Source organism: Callithrix jacchus, chromosome 11, assembly GCF_049354715.1.
Source record: "Callithrix jacchus isolate 240 chromosome 11, calJac240_pri, whole genome shotgun sequence".
In the NCBI taxonomy this organism is placed as follows: domain Eukaryota; kingdom Metazoa; phylum Chordata; class Mammalia; order Primates; family Cebidae; genus Callithrix; species Callithrix jacchus.
The window spans coordinates 2,852,945-2,876,993 of record NC_133512.1 but is presented as its reverse complement, the minus strand read 5'-3'; the positions used below and the strand labels follow the sequence as shown (position 1 = coordinate 2,876,993).

Genomic DNA, 24,049 nt, shown 5'->3' with positions numbered 1-24,049 from the left:
CCTAACCCTAACCAAGAGGATAAATTTCCATTCGCAGAACCGCTGAAAGCCGTGTCTAGGTGAACCCAACTCCTCCATAAAATCTTCAAGGAGGGCTATGAAAATTAATGCTTAAACTTCGGTGGACATTGCAAGAGAGAGCTGAGCCCATTGGATAAGCACTGATTTTTATCTGTCCTTGGGCTCAGAGAAAATGAGGTGGCTCTGCCCCAGAAGCAATCACATTTTCTTTGCGTATGCACAATTTCTTGGTGAAGAGATGCGTTGTAGATTACGTCTCAGCTTTCCCACTTACCTGAGGGTAACAATGTGTGTTCTTCATCCACACTGGTGTTACGGTGACATGCTTAGGCTCAGTGCCCAAGGCTGAAATCTGGTTTGAGTTCAAGCTTGCTTAGACTCGTGAACTTTAGAGAGAAGAAGTGTAACTTATTCTTCTATTGTGTTGACATTTCTTGCACCAGATTTGGGTGGGTTTTTTTTTTTTTTTTTGACTCTTGTATCACCATTATTTCTCCCTCTAAATGGCTGGCTATTCTTCACTCCATAGACTCAAATGTCATTTCCCAGTTTCAAATGTGCACCAACAATGATAGATAATATCTCAAAATTATACTGGTTGGTAAAGAGAGAGGACAGACAGAGAGAAATGACATGGAACTTTATAATCAGGCAGTCTAGGGCTTCCGTTCTTGCCAGATTTTTAACTTTGGGCAAGCTATTAAACTTCTCAGAAGCTTGAGCTGTTTTTGTTTTTGTTTTTAACAAAAAAGAAGCTAAAACTACCTAAATTGCAGGACAATTGTGAAAATTAATATTATATACTATATATGTACCTGGTACAGGGGACACATTCAGTAGCAATAACTATTATTATCAATAATTCCTCTGTAAATAAATTATTTGCAGATTTCTTTTCAAACTATGCATTTTTATATGAATGCTCAAAGGTCAAAGAAAAAATTTCCCTCTAACTTTCTTCCCTGCTGTGCTCATTATGAAGTCGATGTCTCCCTGTGTCGAAGAACAGCTTTACAGAATATTTCAGCTATAAACAAATTATATAAAGAAATAATCATAAGGCATCTTACAAGCCCTTAAAATAAAGACATAAATGAGGATTAAAATTCTGGATTTGCTCTGAAAACATGTAAGTCCAGGATGAGGTAAAATTTAAAATATAGAACAATTATTCCCAATATTTATAATATAAAAATATTGAGCCCCCTACTGGTTTCAAGAACTAGCTGAAAGTACTCAATTGCTGAAGGTACAGGCTAGTAACACAGATAACTCAACTACGCTCATGAACTCTTTAAGATGTGACTTGGAACTCTTGCCTTATTTTTTTCTGCAACTCTAAACTAACATATCATGACATTTTCCCAGTTCACATCAACCCCTCACACTGAATGACCGCTCTCAAGTCAGACCCCCTAAAACCTCATCCCACCTTTGCCCTCTTTCTTCCAAAGAACTACTAAGGCTCTGTCAAGGTAATGCTCAATGACCATGGTAGGCAATTAATTCAACTTTGCCATATAAACAGGTCATTTTGGGGTATTTTCAAGCAACTAGAATTTGGTTTCCCATAACAATGGTTGTGCATTTATGGAATCACCCTGATGACAATGGCATTACAATAAATCTTCCAACAGAAGCCTCGGCTGACAGGTAAACCGCATCTATTCGGATTCATTCTAACCTAAAACACCAAGATTCACAACCTCTTTGTCTAGTCACAAAACAAGCAGAACACCAGCTACTTTTCTAAGCAAGTTGAAGGCCCCTCCTAGTGGCCAAGTGCTATCCAGCCCTTTAAGAAAACACCTTTTGTTCCAATTAACTGTTCAAAATCAAGACCTTTTTGTCCTCAGGGTGATGGTACATCCACAGCGTGAAATGGAACACTGCAACAATTACACCAATATTTCAAACTAGTTTTCAAAACTCCTCTGGGGCTTTTTGGCCCACACTAGTTAGATAAACTGCCCACATTGATCTAATTTGCTCAATAATTGCTCAATTCTCCAATTTATTGCCCAGATGTTGCCAAATTTCTCCCCGTGGACGGGGAAGATGTAATGACAGCTTATAACTAAATGCATCACATTGCACATATTATTGCCAGTAAGGCAGAGGCCATGAGAGAGGGCTCAGGCATCAAGGGTCCCAAGTCCCCATGTCAAAGCAGAAACAGCACAGTTGGGACTCTGTAACTTGGAGTGCTGTGGCACCATGTGACCACAGAAATGATGAGGCATCTCTTTGCTTCCTATTACAGAGAACTGCAATCTGAGCTGGAGACACTGGAGGAGGAGGAGGAGAAGGTCAGACATGCCTCCCATATACTTCATTCAGGGCAAGGCCAGCTCTGTGCATAGTGGCTTCTACTCTTTCAAAAGCTCTGCCACAGTGAGTGGCTCTGATCGTTGGTGACCGCTTCCTGTCACCACAGCTTCCTGCCACCAGAACTTGTGGGAATCTTTGAGGCTTAGGAACACTTTTCAAATAAGAGCTCTCCAGGGAAGTCGTACAGATTCCATGTCAAGCAGTTTCTCATAAGCGCTACAGCAGCTGAAACAAATCCCTCTTCCCTTCTGAGCTCATCCATGATGACGTGCATCTCTCTATTCTCTGCTGAACTGGTAAAGACTAAATGTTTGGGGTGTGGGGGGGAAGTAGGAGCGAGAGAAGAGAAGCAGAGGGGAAAAGAAGGAAAATAAAAATCAGCATTCATTTGTTCATGAATTCAGCAAATTATTGTGTATACTCATTATGTGCCAAGCACGGGAGATACAGAGTCACCATTTTACCCAAATGGATGGAGTTAAATAAAACCATCAAAAACAAAACGATCTAATTACAAATCATTTTGGATGTTTGGAGAGTGAAGTTGGGGTGCTATAGAAGTTTCCCAACAGGAATCAGAACAAGCTTCCCTAAAGAAGGAGTGTTTGGGCTTTACAATGCCGGATGAGTGAGCGGAAGCTCCCTAGGTATAGGGACGATGGGAAGGAGGAGAAATGGGAGAAAAAGGTAAAAACAGCCTAGGTAATGGCCATGGATATGTGACCAGTGCTTCTCAAACTTTATTTGGCAAATGAACCCTCTGGGGATCAGGTTGAACGGCAGATTTCAATTCAGTGGGCCTGGAAGAGGGACAGAGATGCTGCATTTCTAATGAGCTCACAGGTGAGGCTCAGGTTGCTGGTGGGAGTCTTCCCTTTGTGTAGCAAGGATGGAGAGGTTCTGTCTGAAGGCCAGAGTGGCCAGAGCAAAGAAGACTAGGATGAGGGACAGTGATGAGGCCACAGAGGTTGATGGAGTCTGGACCCCGCCTGGCTGCTCAGAGCATCTTCAGGGGTCCAGTCTAAGCGACAGGGAAACCGTGAAGATCTCCACTGTCTTTGTTCACTTCGAAGAACCTTCCTTGGAGTTTCATTTTCCCTTGGAGACAGCACTTTGCAATATCTAAAGTGTAAGTGAGAGCAAAGGTGTTTATGGACTTCAGGGCTTCTAAGAGCCCATAAAGCACAGCTCTTTCATCACAGACAGCCCATTAACAACCCATGTTTATTGGTAAAAATCCTCTGAACTTAATATGCCTTTGTCAGCAAAAGTAATTGATCTTGGCCAGTTAATCTGGCTGGTTTTACAGACAGAGGACTTGCTGCTCTTTTAAGAGTACCCTACCACTCTGTGGGCTATACTCCCTCCCACAAGCTAATTTCCAAGAACACTGAACCCCTCGGGTTCTTGGTGAAAAGAACACAAACATCTCTCATTGGCACCTTGGTCTTTAGTCTTGCAACATTGAAGGCACGTTTTACAGAAATGTCTGTACCAACTTCTACCATCCTGTTTCCTGCAAAGTTGGCTAAACAAAAGCACACGAAGCTATCTGCTGTGCAGTGAAGCAGGTAGGAAGCCAAGGTTCACTTTAACTAACACTCAGTGTACTTTATAAACTGTTCTCTGCTTCAGCATTAGGAAAGAATGAATATAGTGCTTGTTCACACTGAACACATTCCATAAAAAATGCACTCTAGTATGACTCAGACCGCTATATGGAGCAGCTAACGGGACTCAAGCTGTCACTCCCCTGATGAGTATCAGGACTCTGGAGAAGTGATTCTCTCTAGTGGGTAAACAGGGATGATGCAGTTTCACAAGTGATAAGAAAGCACTGCATTTTCTAAGTGAGTCATGATGATATTCACACCTAAATATGTTAGGTCTGCTTCTGGAACTGATAAGAGCAAAAGTTGTGAAATCCTCTCCAGATAATCCTCAAACATCATCATGTTCTCAACTGTCTGGAATGCCATAGAGATCGCCCAGCTGAAACAAGGATGTATAATCATGTGTAGGGCATTTCTTTCATTATCTCAGGGATCTGTCACAATAAGACGAGTGTCTTTCTGGTGGTCTGCCTCTCCGTCACCACATCACAAAAACATCAGTAGACAGATTTTCACAAATTCAGAGTGTAACTAAGTGAGCTGGACCTCAAATATAAGCCACATGGCACATGCAAGCCATTTGGGTGTAGGGAGACCATGAAGAGTTTGCAGTTCATTCATTGGAGCTGGATGATATCCCTGAGGGATGCTTTACACACACAACTCCATAGAGTGTGTCCCCAAGGCAGACAGTAAGCTAGTGATAAGGGGATATCTAACCAGAGTTACCCTCCCAGGCGAGAATAGGCTGGCCGGCTTGGAAGAGCAGAAGTCACAGGACAGAAGAGGAAACATTACCCTTTCTTAGTGTACTACATCAAAAAGATAGCAATGGAAAAAAAGAAGGGTGCTAACATTGCTGAGTGCCTGCCAGTGGTGCTAAGCACAGAAGAGGAGGCAGGGAAAGACGAAGTGAAAACCAGGGAGCCTCAGGAATGCAGCAGAGAAAACAGTTGCTTCTCCTTGGGAAAATCAGGGGCTCAGGGAGTTGCAGTGGTGTGGTGATATCAGACTTGGAAAGGCCAAGCATTCGCCAGGTGAGCAAGAAGAAGAAAGGAGTTACAGACAGGTAGCAGCACGAGCAAAGGGGCGGGGGCAAAAGAGTAAAGCTTGGGGAAAAGCTAGTGGTTTAGTATTTCAAATATGCATGTGTGCATCTGCATATGCACATATACGCAAACATATTCACAAATAAATGTATAGACGTTTACGTGCATATATAGGAACACATATGGACACGTAGATATGTTGTAGCTGACTGTTGCTGCCCTTCCCACACCTCTCAGCCTTACCATTTGGGGGTGTGCTCATGCCCACACTTCTAACTGCCAGTACAGTTAATCTGTGATGATACTTCCACTTAAGCAATATGCATTCAGTAGAATAGGTACTCTGAGTGCCCATACGGCTATTCTGCTTTTCACCTTAAGTATAGTTTTCAACAAGTTCAATGAGCTATTCAATACTTCATTACAAAACAGGCTTCGTGTTAGATGATTTTGTCCAACTGTGTGCTAACATACATGTTCAGAGCACGCTGAGGGCAGACTAGGCTAAGCTACCATGCTTCAGCAAGTTAGGTGTATTAAATGCATTTTTAACCTAAGACATCGTCAACTGATGATGCATTTATCGGAACATGACACCACCATAAGTTGAGAAATACCTGTTTTTGTGTTTCTGCCTCTTGCTGCTTAAAGGGCACTTTTCCACTTGAGGGGCAGGCTGGAAATGACACCCAATCCAGACCCTCTGGGAGCAGCCCTCAACCAAAGCCTGGTTGGAGTTGGTGTGTGGGTATTTCAGTTCTCTCACTCCTTCAGTGACAATGTTCTGAGGCATGACTTTTACACTGGCTTCCAGACTCCCCAGCAAGACTAAGCTCTGGTCACACACAACGATAGCTCATTTGGTGTCAGTCTATTTGTACTCTTATAACAAAATACCTGAGAGTGCGTAACTTATAAAGAACAGGAATTTATTTCTCACAGTTCCAAATGCCAGAAAGTCCAAGATGAAGGTGCGGGTAGGTTTTGTGTCTGGCGAGGGCTGCTCTCTCTGCTTCCAAGATGGCATCTTGTTGCTGCCACCTCTGAAGAGGTGGCAGGAGTGACAGAAGGGCAAGAGTTCTTGCCAGACCTAGAGTCTGTTCCTTTCTCATATCCTTATATTTTCATTTCCTGTATTCCCGTATTCTCTCTAGTTTTCTGCAGTCACCCTTACATGGCAGGAGAGACAGAAGGGCGAGAGACATGAACTTCCTCCTTGAGCCCTTATATGAGGGCAGAGACCTCATGGCTTCATCAGCCCGTAAATGTCTCACCTCATAATACCACCATAATGAGGACGAAGTTTCCACCCGTGAATTTGGGGACCATTCAGACCACAGCACTTGGTGACATTCGCTCAAGTGGCTGCTTCTTCATCCTTGCCTCCCCTCCACACTCTTCTGCCAGAAGCTGCTTCTTCTGTGCCTCCCAAATAAACCACTTACACGTATACACTTGTCTCAGGGTCTGTTTCTGGGGCATCCAATCTTAGACGTGCAAATGTATATGTTTATATTTGTATTTATAGGCACATTTTTACATATTTATATATATGTGTATAGATACATGCAATTATAGATATAGAGATATACATACAAATATATAGTCACACACATACTATATACATGCTTAAATAATGTTTATATTTCTCTATATATACATCTTTCTATTTTTGCCAAAGCACAACAGGTTATGATACGCAGTCTCATTTGTACAAGGAGGCAGCCTAACGTTCTCAACAGCCCTCCGGTAGCCTCCTCGGTGGGGCATTTGGCCTTGCACAGGTCCTGTCTAAAGCCCTTCTCCAGCTTTGCCCTCTCACGCAGCAAGCCAGCGCCGCACACACCGACGCACCTCACACGCCAAAGCTGCTGAGCTGGCTGCCATGGCAACACTGGGAAACTCCATGCCTCCTCTTTACAGAGCCAGACCATACATTTGGAATATCCCATTCCAAAGCGAAGATCTCCACAGCTTCCACCCTCAAGAGAAGCCCATTTGCTGCCAACACATTACTTTTTCTGTTTGTTTTTTTTTTTTTAGTGTACTCCATCAAAAGACAGCAAAAATGAAAGAATATTAAAAACCAGATTATTTTACTAACAAGCTACCAAAACGCAAGATTACATCTCAAATGTTTGTGTTCATAAAAGAAAAACTGCTTTTATGACACTCCCCATACCCAAGCTGACACACAGATGTCCTATCTTCAAGCAAGAGCTCCGTTGTCTCCCCCATTTCTTCTATTAACCTAAAAACTGGCATCAGGAACATGATCAAAGCCATTAGTTGCCCTTTGAGTGCTGAGGGTGACTGGAGAAAACTAGAGAGAATACGGGAATACAGGAAATGAAAATACAAGGATATGAGAAAGGAGCAGACTCTAGGTCTGGCGAGAACTCACTAGGGAGGAGAAACCGGTGTTTCACTCATCACACGTTGTGTTTAAAAACACAGGAATCAGGATGCCTGCAGTACGTTTAGGCTTGCGTCCCCTGTACACATCAACTCGAAGCTCACTTCCAGTTCCAGCATGGATAACTCCGGCTGGCTGTCACTGGTACAGCTGCAGGGACTTTCCACCCTCCTTACCCCCTTCTAAATTTCCTCTCCAAGGAGGCTCTGCTGCCTGACCTTGGCACACCTTTACTGGGAAAGGCAATTCATTCAGGTGCACATTTACAATTTCCTATTGAAATATGCCTTGATTTTCCTCAATCTACTCCCAAAAGCATGAGATTAATTTTTAAAACTATCAGGAAACTTTATAGCTTCCAGTATGGAAGAAATAAAATCAAGAAATGGCTAATATTTAATGGCAAATAGAAATCATTTACATAAGAAATTAAAGTTATTTAAGCTGGGCTCACACGGTGGCTTTCACCTGTAATCCCAGCACTTTGGGAGGCCAAGGCAGGTGGATCACTTGAGGTCAGGAGTTCAAGACCAGCCTGGTCAATATGGTGAAACCCCATCTCTACTAAAAACACAAAAATCAGCCAGGCATGGTGGCTCAAGCCTATCATCCCACCTACTCAGGAGGCTGAGGCAAGAAAATTGCTTGAACCTGGGAGGCAGAGATTGTAGTAAGCTGAGATTGTGCCAATGCCCTCTAGCCTGGGAGACAGAGAGAGACTCCATCTTAAAAAATTTTTTTAAAAATACAGCTATTTAGTCATAATTAGCAGGAGAGGAATAACATGGAGGTTAAGTTGGAATATGCAAGTCCATGCTCGTTTTCATTAGTACATTACTCTTGTGTTTTTTATTATTATATACGTGATACATATTATGTATATTACATATGTTTTATAACTAGATATATAGAGATATACATATATACTCTCTTCCTCCCTCCCTCCCTTTTTTCCCCTCCTTCTCCCCCATAGAAAAACCATCACACTTGGCCATATTTCCTCTAATCTGTATTCTCTAGCTTGGCTGTATTTGTGCTGCAGGAAGGAGGAAAAATTTTTGAAAAAACATGTAAAGAAACAACAAGTGCTGTGATTTATGCTGATCCACATATGATTCTGCTTTGGTGAATTAGGATGCTAGAGTTCCCCACGTATTTTCCTTTTAATATATTCTGAGAGGCATACTGAGTCATGAGTGACTTGGAAAATGTCTGTTCTTTATTATAACATATTAAAAGCTTAAAACATAGATGGTTGTACTGACTCCCTACTGTAAATAACTTGCAGCAGCTGCTTAAGACTAGATTCCCTGTCACTATCACCACCATTGATTTCACCCTAAATTTAACATATATTCATTTAAAAGATCCCCTTAAAGCTGTTCCATGTGCCAAGTTCTTTTTTATATCTAAGCATGCAGAGAGATCATTAGAATTCAGCAATGCTTAGAAAAACAAGCCTGTGGCTTTGTCTCAATGACTCCTCCTCGGCCCTGAACCCCCAATTTCAAGAGATTTCCTCCTACCCACTCTGCAACCTGTAAATGATCAGTCCTCAGACGAGTCTCTCGCCCCTCAGGATGCCCAGAAGCAGCTGTGTTTGTCCCCATTGCTTCTGCTTTGGCTGCGCGGAAGAATCAAGCAGCTGCCTCAGCAAGAAGCTCCTCCACCCCTGAGGAACAGAAAATCCATGCTTTTCCCCCAAAAAGGAGACACATGGAGGAAAATCCGCCTCTCTTCCTCATGCTTCAGAGCAGAGGTTCTCAACTGGGAGTGAGTTTGCCCTCCATGGGGCATGGGGTGGTCTGCGGACATTGTGGGCAGCAGAGCTGGAGGGTTTTACTGGCATCCAGTGCGTGGAGCCAGGAGACCTTGCTAAACATACTCCAATGCACAGGACAAGCTCATGAGGAAGAATTCCCCAGCCCAGAATATCAGTAGCACTGTGCCAGGTGGATGAGCTTTTCCCTGGGCTCCACATCAGGAAAGACTGACTTTTCCCCAGAGAAGAGACGAGGAAGAGGCTGCAGAGACTGGGGGTGCTCTTTGTGAGTGCAAGCAGTGATTAGTCCAAAGGACACCCCGGGAACACCCATAGCTGGACTTACAGTGCAGGAACACTTGGTACATTTGCTTCCTTCCGGCTGAAATTCCTCTCCTTCTTGATACTGAACACCGTCAAACACACAACCTGTAAAACAGAGAAGAGTTTAGAATTAGGGCAGCAGCCATCGTGGTTCGGCCTGACACGATCCTTCTATCCACAGCTCATCCATCACCCACCTACACGCAGCCAAGTGTCCTCTTCAACCAGCGGACAAGACTGCTAAATCGTGAAAAGAAAAAACAGAGGCAAAAGATGGGCATGGAGCCCAAAATCCCAAAGATGCTGGGAAACCAGTAAGACAGTGGAACCCAGGTCAACCCAAGGGGACCAGTGCACCGCAGAGAGCCAAGCAGCAGTCCAGGAGCTGCATGGTGACCACGCTGCACACTGCCACAAGGACAAAATCCAGAGGGGCCAGAGAAGGCAGATGAAAGGCCAGGGGAGAGAAGTCAACCATGAGCTCGGAGCAGATGACACCAGGGGCCCCACTCAATTAGAATGGCACAACCTCTACCAGGTCCTCTGTACCCCAATCTCACTCCATATCCCCAGCAATCCTGCAAAGTAGGGACTTGCATCATTCTTTTCACAGACAAGGAAAACATGGCTCAGTAAGGGGAAAGTAAGTCACCCAGCTGGCAGGTGGCAGGGCTGGAATTCAAAATCAGTTCTGACTCATCTGCTGCACTGTTCAGAGGACAAGGTCCAAAGGCAAGAAGGGCATAGGCAGGACACAAGGTATCACACAGGTTTGCAGCCCCGCCCTCTCTGTTAAAGGGACCATGCCCCCCCCTCCATGTTTGAGCTAATTATAGGACCAGAACCCAGGAGCTGTTCCCTGCTCAAAAAGACGCCCGGGACACTGCTGAATTCCAAAGAGAGGTCGTAAATGGTATGACGCACAAGCCAGGCAGGAACCCCATGTCACACAGGCCATGGGACAATGATGAGTTAACAGCAAAGCCACTTTTCTAAGGACTGACCTCACAAGGTACTAGGCCAGGACAGCCGAGGTCACCTTCTCCATGGAAGACGGTGCTGGGAGCAGAGCTAGCAGTGGGCAAAACAGCCCAGGCAGGGTCTCGTGAAAGTCTGTTCCACGCCCCTGAGAATGAATGTTTAAGGCCTGCCAGCTAAAGCCATCTGCAGAACGCACCAAACTCTTGGAGCAGCTGGTTCCTAACAAAGAAGAATGGGCATTATGCCCACCTGATCTGGCCGCTGACCTTATTCATCCTAAAGCTAGATACATCGCCCTTTGTTAAATGGAAGGCAGGCAGACAAGCTACTGAGCCTGAAGTTGCATCACCAAGTGAAAGTGTAGTTTAAAAACTGCCCCAGGCATGAGATCTCCATGCCATCGGCAAGCAGAGTCAGCAGTCAACCAGCTCCTTGCTATTCTTCATGATGCCACAAGGCTGGGTAAGTGTGAGGCCCTCCTAGTGGCTGTATCTCACCACTGTTACTGTGGGAGATGCCTGGTCGTCCCTCTTCAAGGTGTACTTCCGACAAGACAGGCTTCATTCTTTCACACATGTTTGCACCACGAATTTTGTCATACAGATTGCCAGGTTAACTACAACAATCTATCCTTGACGACTGAAAGGAATTTTACATGAAAATCTATGCAAACTGAGATTTTCATTCCCTCTCTTTAATTCCAAAGGCCAACCTTCGGATTGCAAATTAGAAGATCCAGAAGGAACTGTATCCACAAGGTTATCCTTTGTCTTGTGAGGGGGGCTTCAGGCAAATCACGACCCCACCATTCCTGAGCAAAGAGCCCAGCGAAAAGGAGGGAGCAGTCCACTAAGAATGCCCTAAAATCTGCTTCGGGAAGAAACTGAACATAGACTACGCATTTGTCATTACACCAAATACCATTCCCTGATCAATGCCAGTCTTTCTGAATGACCAAGGAGAATCCCCAAGGATACTCTTGACTCTCCATATCTAGATTTGCCTGAAGCCCCCCTCACAAGACAAAGGATAACCTTGTGGATACAGTTCCTTCTGGATCTTCTAATTTGCAATCCGAAGGTTGGCCTTTGGAATAAAGGAGAGGGAATGAAACTGATTCATGACCCCGTAACTGAGGACACAGAGCCTGCCCAGGAGTCAGGGGACTGGTGGGCGGCAGTGGCATGCCAAATCTTAAAGACTTGCCTACCAGGGCACCTGCACCTAAGCTTCTCAATTCTCACGGTGTGTGTGGTCATGGGAGGTAGTGCCCTTTGGTGGCCAGAAAAGAGGAGGGGCCAGACCCTGACCCCGCCTTTGGCGCGTTCTCACTCACGGACCTCAGGCAGGCACCTATTCTCAGTGGGCTTAATTTCTTCTTTGGTAAACAGTGGATGGTTGTAAGGACTTATCACTGCAGTGGGAGCAGTCATGGAGTTCAGCCCTTTACTTCCTAGAAACTCAACCAAAAAGAGAGTGGAAGAAGCAAGGGCTCAGATGTGATGACATCAGCTGCTGAAATCCATCACTCTGTGTACCCACAGTTTCAAAGGCGGTCTGAAAATATGACTATCTCCTGAGCGAGGAGCATGTTCTATAGGGTAAGAGGTCTTGAGCTTTAGGTGTTCATTGCATTATTGTTGGTCCATTACGGGTCCCGTGGTTATGAGTAGGGGGTGGCTGTGAGTTGATTCTGTGTCAGTGAAGCCACAGTCTTCTCAACACAACTGAATTCATATTTAAGAGCTATAATTTTTTTTAATTTTATTCTTTTCTTTTCTTTGTTTTTTTTTTTGATAGGCAATCTCACTCCTGTCGCAAGGCTGGAATGCAGTGGCTCCATCTCAGCTCACTGCAACCTCCACCTCCCAGGTTCAGGCAATTCTTCTGCCTCAGCCTCCCCAGTAGCTGGGATTACAGGCACATGCCACCACACCCAGCTAATTTTTGTATTTTTAGTAGACATGGGGTTTCACCATGTTGGCCAGGATGGTCTCAATCTCTTGATCTTGTGATCCATCCTCCTCGGCCTCCCAAAGTGCTGGGATTACAGCCAGGAGCCACTGTGCCCAGCCAATATTTTTTAAAACTATGTGGTATACAAAATATGCTCTGTTATCAATGTCAGGGTTGGGTGTGTATAGAAATTATCTGGGAGATTTGGGACTCCAGAGTTCCTCAGAGATTCTGATGGAATTGGTCTGGGATGCAGTATGAGCATCAAGATTGGTTTTGTTTTTTAAGGATTTCCAGGTGATTCTAGACTGCAGCCTGGACAACTACTCATCTCATTTAATAAAGATCCAGTAGGTATTTAAGGATATGGTCAGGCAATACAAACATTTCAGCGCATTCAGAGGGAAAAGTACTCAAGCCAACTCTGCTTGGTAGATAGAAAACAACTGGATAATGGGAAAAAATGATTTTACTTTCAACCCGTTTTTGGCTTTCACATAAGCTCATGAAGAATACAAGCTTTACAGAAATCCCAGTGTGAAAAAGAAGCTGAATAAAGATGGCCTGGGGAGCTGAGGAGGGTTAGCCATAAGTGGAAACTGGCTGTCCTTGTCATTCAAGGGTGAGAAAAGGCTGAACTCTGAAAGGGACCATGCCTTTGAGACTGTGTGGAGGAAAAGTGGCAGGTGCCTGAGAATGGCGCAGAAGCTCATCTCTGCAGAGCCCCGGTGGTGCCTTAGCCACTTCGCAGCGAGTTTCCAAGAACAGAAGGCCCTTTGGAGATTAACCTCAAAAGCAGAGCAGGAGTTGTTATCACCACCCTTGAGGAAAAGCACTCAGAGAAAAAAAAAAACCCAAAACGTGGAACACCTGTCGGAGACTATTGGCCAGTGGCTTAAGAGATCAGAAGAAATCTCTCACCTCAAAATCCCCAGGCTCGTATGTAAGGGCAGGAAAAGATGCAGGAGGTCTTTGTAATCCCGCTCAGAGAAGTAAAAGGAAACGCTCCAGCCACTGCAGAAGAAAGATCCCTTGGCTGTCAGCTAGGAAGCAGGGCCCTCTATAAGAGACAGAGGGTCTACCTTGTTGAACCACACAGAAAACTGAGACCAGGAAAACCCTAAGCTAAATTCACTTTGGGACACAGCTCTCAGTTTTCAGAAAACATCTGGTTGCCTCATCACCACAGCGAGCTCTGGCCAGGGTTTTGCAATATGAAGCAGTAAAAAGACATTTCTGGAAGCCAGAGAAAGCCACAGCCTTTTCTTCCAAAATAAGCATTACCTGTGGCCCTGTGGAGTGGAAAGCAGGCCTTGGAGCCTGGAGAACCCCCATGCCAGGACCTCCAGCACATCGCATTCATGCTGGGCACACCAAGGAGGCCAAGCGGATATTTCTATGCAAAGGAGCTCGCTCTCTAGACCCATTATGTACACAGATGTAAAGTGAGGAAAATTTCCAACAAGAGGGGTTGTGAGATTCAGGCGTTCCCGAGAGAACACGCACAGATTTCCAGCCTTGCCTTCCTGAGGACGTTACCTGGACACGTGGGGCAGCACATTCCCAGATGCTCCGAAGGGTTTTGACAATGCACCACACAGCGTACCTCAGACTCTGTGACAACGCCCTCCTGAAACACAGAACGGCACAAGCGACGTTAGCCCGGAATTCCCACGGAGTTACTACTTTTGGAAAGTGACCTAAGCAGCAGAACTGTCCAAGCACAAAAACCACAAGGCTCGGTGGGTGTCGAGGCCAGAGGTACTAACGAGGTGAGAGGGGTGAGATCCCGGCTCACCCCAGCCCGTGCTCTATAACTCACAGTGCAAATCTGTCACCTCTTCTTTTCCCTGCCCTTGCTTTCTCTTTGGCCCTAATTTCTTGCCTTCTTTTAAATCCAGTTTTTAAGCCCTTCTTGCTGTCACTAAGCACCCGGCAGAGTCTAGCTGCTCATTCGCAACCGTTTTAGGTTTTCCACACTTCCTGTATTTTCTGTCATTGTTACTCATGTCAGGGCATTAATGGTGAGGCAGAGTATAAGCACCATCACCCAGACTAGCACCTGGGGATCCTAAATCCTTATCAACCTTCTAGAAATAATTTTAGACCAGTTCTGCAATCTTAGAAATGACACTCTGCCTCACACAGATCCCGGGTCTCAGTTTTCCTCAAACATCAAAGGAAGAGATTAGATAAAACTATTTTTAAGTTAATATTATATCCATCAAAATAGAGACTTTAGGGCTTAGTAATAAAATCAAGTGAGTCATTTGCAAACTGATATTGGGACTCTCATATCACCTTAATGTCAATTGAAACATTTTTAAAGCTAATTTTCAGAGTTGGCCTTTGAATGGCTTTCTCCAGATTCTCTGCTCATTTTATAAATGGATTTGTGTGTCTGTTAGTTTGGTTTTCGTTGTTGTTTTGTGTTTGTTGTTGTTTGTTTTATTGTGTTTTGTTGTCTGTGTTTCTGGGCTCTGCTGAGCGGCGACCGGCCGATCGGAGTTACAGGATTAACAATGGATAATGGCGCAATGTGTTAATTCAGTCAACAAAATAGTGGCACAGGATGAAAATAAAATGTAACAAATTGACAACTAGGTCATCCTCTTCATCGTGTCTGTGACCACATATCTCAACCCAACAAGAAGGGCTACATCCTAAGTGTCTTCATATCATGTCAGGCCTGAGGTTTCCACCTGCTGGAGAATTTATTAGAGCCTACCTCACATGGGAAAGCAAGAAACAACTAAAGCATCAGCAAGACACAACACCTCAAAAAGCTCCATGCCTTGGTTACGTAACTGAAGCAATGCAAAAAGTTATGCATGGACCCAAATCAATTTTCCTTCAGTATCTGCAATCCAGATGGAGGATTCAGGTTAGTTCCCAGCATGAATTTCCTGTCTGTGATCTTCAAATTTTCCTCTTCCCATACGAAATTAAAGGCAGGAAAATAAAGGGAAATGTCTCATCATCAGAGCTCTCTCGTTTGGAAGATAGACGAAATAAGGTAGAATTCAATTCAAATGGAACTAGGCCAGATCCTTAGACTTCCTGTCATCTGTCTGGGACCTGTTGTACCCGGTCCATGCAGGCACTCTACTGGAAGCATTTTTAATGAAGATGAAGAGAGCTGAAGACAGTACTGTTTCTGTTTTATAGGTGGTTAAGGTGAGGTACAGCAAGGTTAAGTCACAACTTATGTGAGTGGCAGAATCCGTATTTCACCTATTGCCCTACACTGTATCCTCTGTCACTGATTTTGTGCCCTGAGAAAAGAAGAGCATTTGAAGAGAGGTTACCATTGCTTCATTCTACAGAAAAGCCAGAAGACTTCCCTGACAGGAGCGAGCAAACGGCCATTTCCTATATTCCACGACAAGGTCTCATACCTAAAGAAGAGAGCAAGTAAGAAGGAGAGGGAAAGTCCCCAGCAGCCTTTGGCGGGTCCCTTCATCACAGGTCGCCTTTCTGTGTATTGAATAAAATATTATCCTAGCTGGCAGGACACTGGCAAAAATTTAGAAAAGGAGGAGAAATGAAAGGCAAAGTTCCTCTTGGGTAGGTAGCATCCACCTTATGTGCCCCATTTTACAGGTCAGCATATGCTGACTCCCAAGGCTGCTGGACTTTAAGATCTGTTCCAACAATGATTTGAAATTCCTGCATCGCTCTTTCTGGGCCCTGCTGAGCGGCTACTGACCAGAGATGCTAGGCAATCGAGTTTCAGGGTAAACAATGGATAATGGCTTAACATGTTATTCAGTCAACAAAATAGTCCCTCCCATATAATAGCTAATAGCTTCCCCTTGGCCAGGCTCAGTGGCTCATGCCTGTAATCCCAGCAGTTTGGGAGACCGAGGCCAGCAAATCATGAGGTCAAGAGTTCGATACCTGCCTGGCCAACATGGAGAAACCCCGTCTCTACTAAAAATACAAAATTAGCCGGGCATGGTGGCACATGCCTATAATCCCAGCTACTCGGGAAGCTGAGGCAGGAGAATCGCCTGAACCCAGTAGGTGGAGGTTATGGCCGAGATCGCATCATTACTCTCCAGTCTGGGCAAGAAGAGCAAAAACTCCATCTCATAAAAAAAAAAAAAAAAGCTTCCACTTAATTTAAACAAAGTCTTCACCCCAAAGGCAGCAAAATTCACCCCTGCTCTATGCAACTTGAGGTTCTTCAAAACCTCTGACTGTTATGTAGAAATACTATTCTAGACTCCAGAGGATGTGTGACTGTCTTGTTCAACATTGTCACCGTGGCTTTGGTTTTCTGAGTGCTCTACCAAAAAACAGAAATTTTGCTAGTCAAGAAGCAGAGCAGGAGTGGAGTGGTATAAATTTTGGAGCAAATGTGGCTTTTGGTGTTATGGGAACTTACTGCTGTCATCTCTTTGCAGTATGACACCAATTGAACCTACATCCTGGAGTAAAAACTCAGCAAATGTTTGCTGATTTAATAATGTATTATTTATATTTGTCTACTTACTGCTTATTTTCACTAACAGATTTCCTAAATAAATAAGTTGAATATTTAACTGAATAAATAGCTGAAGGTCTTATGAATGAGCGTACCTATCGTGGCATGTTATAGGAACATAACTAAATAAAATTTAGATATCAGTAAACTAAATGTCACTGTGCTTAAGATCAGAGCTCAGGCCTGTTTTCCTGGCACATAAAGAGGCCGGGCTAGGCATTCGAGGCCAGCCTGGACAACATAGGAGACCTCTCATCCATATAACAAAACAAAACAAATTTGGCTGGGCGCGGTGGCTCACACCTGTAATCACAGCAGTTTGGGAGGCTGAGGCAGGCAGATCACCTGAGGTCAGGAGTTCAAGACCAGCCTGACCAGCATGGAGAAACCCCCAACTCTATTAAAAATACAAAATTAGGCATGGTGGCGCATGCCTGTAATCCCAGCTACTTGGGAGACTGAGGCAGGTGAATCACTTGGACCCATGAGGAGGAGGTTGTGGTGAACCGTCTTCACTAGATAAAACCTTCCAACTCTTACTTCCAGTTCTGAGATCATGCCATTGCACTCCCACCTGGGCAACAAGAGTTAAACTCTGTCTCAAAAAAAAAAAAAAAAAAGACGAGAGCAAAGAGAACTATCCACTATTAATATCCTTTAAATGCAAAACACGTCCTTGGACAACAAAATGGGGTCGGGGATAAAATAATTTAATAGCACCTTCTCTACAAAGAATAATTTTTAAGTTTTGTCAAAATTATATGGGCATAATTTTTAACAGAGTATATAGAGTTTTTGTTTGTTTTATTAAAGTGGGAATTTGAAAATTTAAGTTTTTCATTTCTGCTTTAGTTTTTCTTGCTGTTTAACACCTGACAGGATTAGAGCCATGTAGAATTACTGCTCGGAAACAGAGTTCAGTAAGGATCAGCCACAGTGGACTCCCTAGCTGCTGAATTGGTGGTGCTTTAATTTGTCGATTGAAATCATCGAGTTACAGTGTACTAATTGCTTCAGTGTAATCGTTTACAGATTGGATCCATTTCAAAATCTTTCTAAATCAAAGAAGGGAAACATACATCCATTAACAATACCCCCTTTCTGCTAAGAGGAATTCATGTTTTGCTCACAGATGACTTCACAGGAAGACATGAATTTTCCCCAAGGACGTGTGCATCTTCCTGGAGTTTTTCCAGGCACAGTTTTACAATGGTTCACAATTCTGCTGTATGTTTCTGGAAGCAAGTTCTATACAATATCTATGCTGTACCTGTTTTGTTATGGTGATTGTCACAGTAAACACACACAAGGATACAGTTGCTTTTTCATTGGTTTTTCATTTTTGTTTGGCTTTTCTGGGGTTTTGTTCTGTGTTGTTGGAATGGGTAACTGAAGAGGACTCTATAGATTCCTTTTTACTGGAGAGAGAAATAGTTGAACCTTACCTGGCACTGGCGTAGAACACAAGGCTCAGCCGAGCTCTGCCATTTGAAGGAGCTGTTATAGGTGTTTCCTTCATAGGTGCAACCTGGACAGGAGACACCGAAGCAGGAAGAAAGGCCAAGAATGAATGTGTGTTTCCTTTACATTTTGGAGCAAAATAAGTTATGTTCTCTAAGCCCAGATTAGCGATCACAGCAACCACCATACTCTGGCTATTTTTCCCAAAAACACAACTAAGCTTTCTAAGTATCCACTTGATGTTGACTCACATTGACTCACACTGAGAAGATCACCCTCCTGGATTATATTATCAAGTGCAAAGCCATAGACTGATGAACACTTGTGGCCAAAATGTCTAACCTCATAACTTGATTCATGCCTAATGACGTCTGGGGAAGACCAGAGATAAAAACACCACTATGAAGAGAGATCTTACATGAGATTAAATTCACTCAAACTTGCTGAAGATCAAGAGTGAAGTTTAAAACATGATAGAAAATCAAAGCAGGAATTTAAAATATAGGAACTGAACTAAAAATTGTATACCCATCTGAGATTCTTGAAGAGCTACCATCTTCACTAGATAAAACCTTCCAACTCTTACCTCCAGTTCTAAGAGCTATGATTATTTACTTTTTATATGACTTTTAGGTAGTAAATTAGATTAGGCAAATCTGAAACTACCCAAGTATGGATTATCACATGTTTATTCATTGGCAAAAACAAAAGTCAAAGGCCAGAGATCCTCAAAAGAAGAAATAAGCCAGTTAGAGTCTGTGGACAAAGGCCAAAGAAACAGTCGTGTGGAGATCACAGCCTAGGTCTTGAGTCAGTTTGTACAACCCTCCACACTGTGGGTCACATGTTCTAGGAAGATGTGCCAGGCTGTGGCGACCATCACTGTATCCTTAGGAGCCCACTAGGCAAAGAGATTTAGCAATACATAGTCTGGATTGCTTAATACAAAAAGAACAGAAGCAGGAACACCCACATGTGATAATGGAGAAATAAAAGGGCCTGGCTCTCTATTTCAATGACTGATTTCTGGCAAGCTAATCAACCTCAATTCACATCAGTTTTTCTTGTGCAAGACACAGAGAAAAGACTCACTCCTTCCATAAGAACTTTTAGATAATGCTGTGGTTAAAAAAAAAAAATCCCTCTTACTACATTCAAACAGAATAATAAAGGACTTAGACAAAATTCAATAATGTTTAATTCCCAAAAAATTATGAATGATTGAAAAGAGCTCAGTCATACTCTGCTCCCTGGTTCCTACAAATCAAATTACTAAAGTACACAGCTGATTGGAAACACATTAGGGAAACGCTTTCATTATGTATTTTTTAATTTCCTTTGCGTGAAGTGTTACAGAGATAAAATGTTCAACCACAGGAACCCCTAGCACACTACAAATACTTACGCCAAACCGAGAATGAATACAGTAAATTTTCAACAATGAAAACCAATATAAAACAATTTGGGCTAGCATAAATCTTACTGAACAAAGTATGTGCCATGTGCATGTCTGATCCACTAACGCAGACTCATTCAGATAATAAATAACTTGCTCTGAGAGATGGAGGCGGGGAAATCAGAGACCCAGATCCGATTCACATTAAGTCCAGGTAACTATGAAATGCCTGCCAAGTCTGCCAGTGGAGTTTCCGAATATGTTATATATTTTCATCATCTGAATTAAAAAACTGAAAGAAAGGGTGATTTTTTGCTGCTAATAGCTCAGGCAAAGATCTTGCCTTTCTGGCTTTGGAGGAGGAAGTGCTACAAAGGCCATATTGGCCACGGTTAAGAGACTATTTCCAAGCAATGCCAGGTCATGTGCAAAGGGCTCCCAGGAGGAGCACCAGGCTGCCAGATTATTCCACTCTTTATGGGATAAAAGGTATTGGAATAAATGGTCCATAGTGCAAAGAACCCAACAGTGTTTTCTGCTTCAAATAACTGTCAGTGAGAAGTGTTGTTCCCCCACCATATTTTACCACATCAAGATTGGACAATAATACTGGAAAATCAGATGAAGGTCATGCTGTGAAGTGCCCCATGGCTCAAACACCCTTGTTTATACCTCATTCTATCACAGCTGGGTCCATGTAACAGATCTTCCCAAATGAAGGATTAATCTGAGTGACTGAATAGACTCCTAAACATCTGTGAAAATCTCTTTAGTAAACGCAATCCACACCTTTTCCTTCTTTACCCACCCTCACTACCATTGGCTACTTATGGAAACTTCAGTATACCGAGCATTAGAGTAGATTTCATATGTAAGGACTCTCTGAAAAAAGATAATTAAAGAAAGGACATTCTCATCGCTCTTTGGGTTTACGTTCTAAGATAAACAGGTTATTTTAATTCAAGAAACTAACTTAAGCTAAATGAATGATGTCTTATTTTCTGTTAGACAAATTTATTTACAATCAATTCTACTTGCTACCAACTTTACGCTGCTAATGGGGTAAACAGACAATATCTTGCCCCATTTTTATTTACATCGCAGGGAGATGGAATATACTAACTATCCCTTACTGGTCATGGTAGAAAGAGATGCAGACAAATCTTCCATCATACATCCAGGCATTGCTTCCCAAACTCCCTCTAGTGAAAGACGAGTTTTGTTTTTGTTTTTGTTTTTTAATCCCCTGTAGAGCTTTACTTTTATAAAATGTAATAAAAGCGACTTACAAGAAAAAAAATGAATTTCAAAAAGACGAAATATAAGCCCAACTTTTATTATTACATGTAATAGGCATAGAATACACTGCCAAATTACATTAATTGTTTCTGTTCACTGTCCCTTCCTATACTCATCTTATAGTAGATCAGCACCATAGACCACATTCTGGGACACATTCTGTGTTTAATTCCATTGGGAGGTATATTTTGGAAGCAGGAGGAACAACCCAATGAAATAATATAAATACATTCAAGTGTTGATGTTTGTTTAGAATAGAAGCAAACTTACAGATATTATAGTTTATCTTCTTCTTTTTACAGATGAGAAAAATTGCAAAATAGGGCTGAAGGGCTTACTCCAAATTAGAATAAATTAGATATGAAACTAACACTAAAATCCAGGTGCTGTGTGAAATTTACATTTTTAGATCCAGGTCTAAATTGCGAGTATTATTTTAGCATTTTCTAATTCAGCATTGAGAACTTCAGGGCCCAGGAATAAAATCAGCATTTGTCTATATAAAATTAAATCATAGCAGATCTTGTAATTAAACAAAAGAGTAAGTGGCTGGAATAGTTAGATGGCTGGTCAGGTAACTATGTAGCCACCAGTAAAGTAGCTTTTCTTTTTAAATATTTAAAAAAAAAACTCCCTACAAGGAATTTATAAACATTCATTAGTTTCCTTCTAGTGATGAAACGAATTCGAGATTTTACAATCTTCAATAAAACCATCAGTACTGTAGCAGGAAAACGTCGTGGTTTTCTGATAAAATCACTACAATATCTTTAAACCGGCAGTTCTCCAGTGAGGGTGATTTTGCCTTTTGCCCTAACCCCTCCCCAGGGACTTTGGGCAATATCAGGAGACATCACTGGTTATCATAACTGGGATATAGGGAGTGCTACAGGCATCTAACGGGTAGAGGTCCAGGAGGATTCTAAACACCCTACAATGCACACCAAGAATTAACCAGCTCAAAATTTCAATTGTGCCAAGGCTGAAAAACCTTGATTTAAACCATCACATACAACTCAATGGTTCCTGATCCAAGATGGCCGATCACTAACAGCTCGGGATTGTAGCTCCCAGTGAAAGCTCAGAGAACGAGACGACACCACACTTTTAGACGAATTTTCGTCACTCACGGATCGGCCGATTCCCAGTCGAGGAGCCCCACGGGTCGCCAGCACGACTCTCGTGGCCGCAGCAGCAGCTCTTCATGCAGAGCCAACGGGACTGCTTCCCCTACTGACCTGAGTTTGGAGCTCAGGGAAGTCGGAGCCGCTTGTTGCGGACTCAAGAGGGAAGCCAGACCAGAGATTCCCGGGCAGAAGAGCACCATCAGTCTTATCGCTGCTATTTAGGCCGCCACAGTGGGTTGCTCGGATCCCAGCACTGGGAATCAATAAGTCAGACGTCGACTCAGAAACCTAATTAGAAAGGCGGTTCATCTACAATGAAGGGAAAAAACCAGCCTAAGAAGGCCGAGTATACTCAAAATCAGAACCCATCAGCAACGGAACAAGCCCTGATGGAAAAGGACTCATCAGCAACCGAACAAGCCCTGATGGAAAAGGACTGATCAGCAACGGAACAAGCCCTGATGGAAAAGGACTCATCAGCAACAGAACAAGCCCTGATGGAAAAGGACTGTGTTCCATTATCTGAAGTAGGCTTTAAAAGGTGGATGATAAGAAACTTCTGGGAGTTAAAGGAACTTGTTCTAACCCAATGTAAAGAAACTAAGAACTTGGAAAAAAGGTTAGATGAAATGTTGAAAAGAATAGACAATATAGAGAGGAATACAAATGAACTTATGGAGTTGAAAAATACAACACGAGAACTTAGTGAAATATGTACAAGCTTAAACAGCCGAATGGATCAAGCAGAAGAAAGGGTATCAGAGGTCGAAGACCAACTTAATGAAACAAAACGACAAGACAAGAATAGAGAAAAAAGGATAAAAAGGAATGAGCAAAGTCTCCAAGCAATATGGGACTATGTGAAAAGACCTAATATACGTTTGATTGGTGTACCTGACTGTGATGGAGAGAATGAATTCAAGCTGGAAAATATTCTTCAGGATATTATCCAGGAAAATTTTCCTAACTTAGCAAAGCAGGACACTATTCAACCCCAGGCAATACAGAGAACACCACAAAGATATTCCTCAAGAAGAGCAACCCCAAGGCACATAATCGTTAGATTCACCAGGATCGAAACGAAGGAGAAAATATTAAGGGCAGTCAGAGGGAAAGATCAGGTTACCCATAAAGGGAAGCCTATTAGGCTTACAGCAGATCTCTCAACGGAAACCCTACAACCTAGAAGAGAGTGGGGGCCAATATTCAATATACTTAAAGAACAGAACTTTCAGCCCAGAATTTCATATCCTGCCAATTTAAGCTTTACAATTGAAGGAAAAATAAAATCTTTTAGGAACAAGCAAGTACTCAGAGATTTTATTACCACCAGGCCTGCTTTACAAGAACTTCTAAAAGAAGCATTACACATAGAAAGGAACAACAAGTATTAGCCTTTCTAAAAATACACCAAAAAGTACAGAGCATCAACATAAAGAAGAATTTACATCAACGAAAGGATAAAATAGCCAGTTAATATCAAATGGCAGTAATCCTAAATTTAAATCGACCAAATCTCCCAATCAAAAGATACAGACAAAATCTAACGGTATATCTAAAGATATACAAAGACTCAAAATAAAGGGTTGGAAAAAACTTACCAATTAAATGGAGAGCAAAAATAACTAAATAAAAAGCAGGAGTTGCAATTCTCACAGTTAATAAAATAGATTTCAAAGCTACAAGGATACAAGGGTAAAAGGATTAATGTAATAATAAGAGATCTTAACACCCAGATACATAAGACCCATAATGAGATTTAGATTCAACGAGACAGAAAATTGATAATGATATCCAGGATTTGAACTCAGATCCAGAACAAAT

General features: G+C 42.7%; 1 protein-coding gene across 1 annotated transcript in view; it reads right to left on the bottom strand.

The window, feature by feature from the left end:
- The window catches only part of BMPER (BMP binding endothelial regulator), a 247,905-nt gene that overhangs the window by 172,203 nt on the left and 51,653 nt on the right, over nucleotides 1–24,049 (bottom strand). Inside the window, exons 4-6 of the mRNA XM_002751322.7 lie at nucleotides 18,388–18,470; nucleotides 13,993–14,083; nucleotides 9,539–9,621 (exon numbers count right to left, since the gene is read on the bottom strand). Of these exons, the coding sequence (XP_002751368.3) occupies nucleotides 9,539–9,621; nucleotides 13,993–14,083; nucleotides 18,388–18,470 (257 nt within the window). The remainder of the gene's footprint in view (nucleotides 1–9,538; nucleotides 9,622–13,992; nucleotides 14,084–18,387; nucleotides 18,471–24,049) is intronic.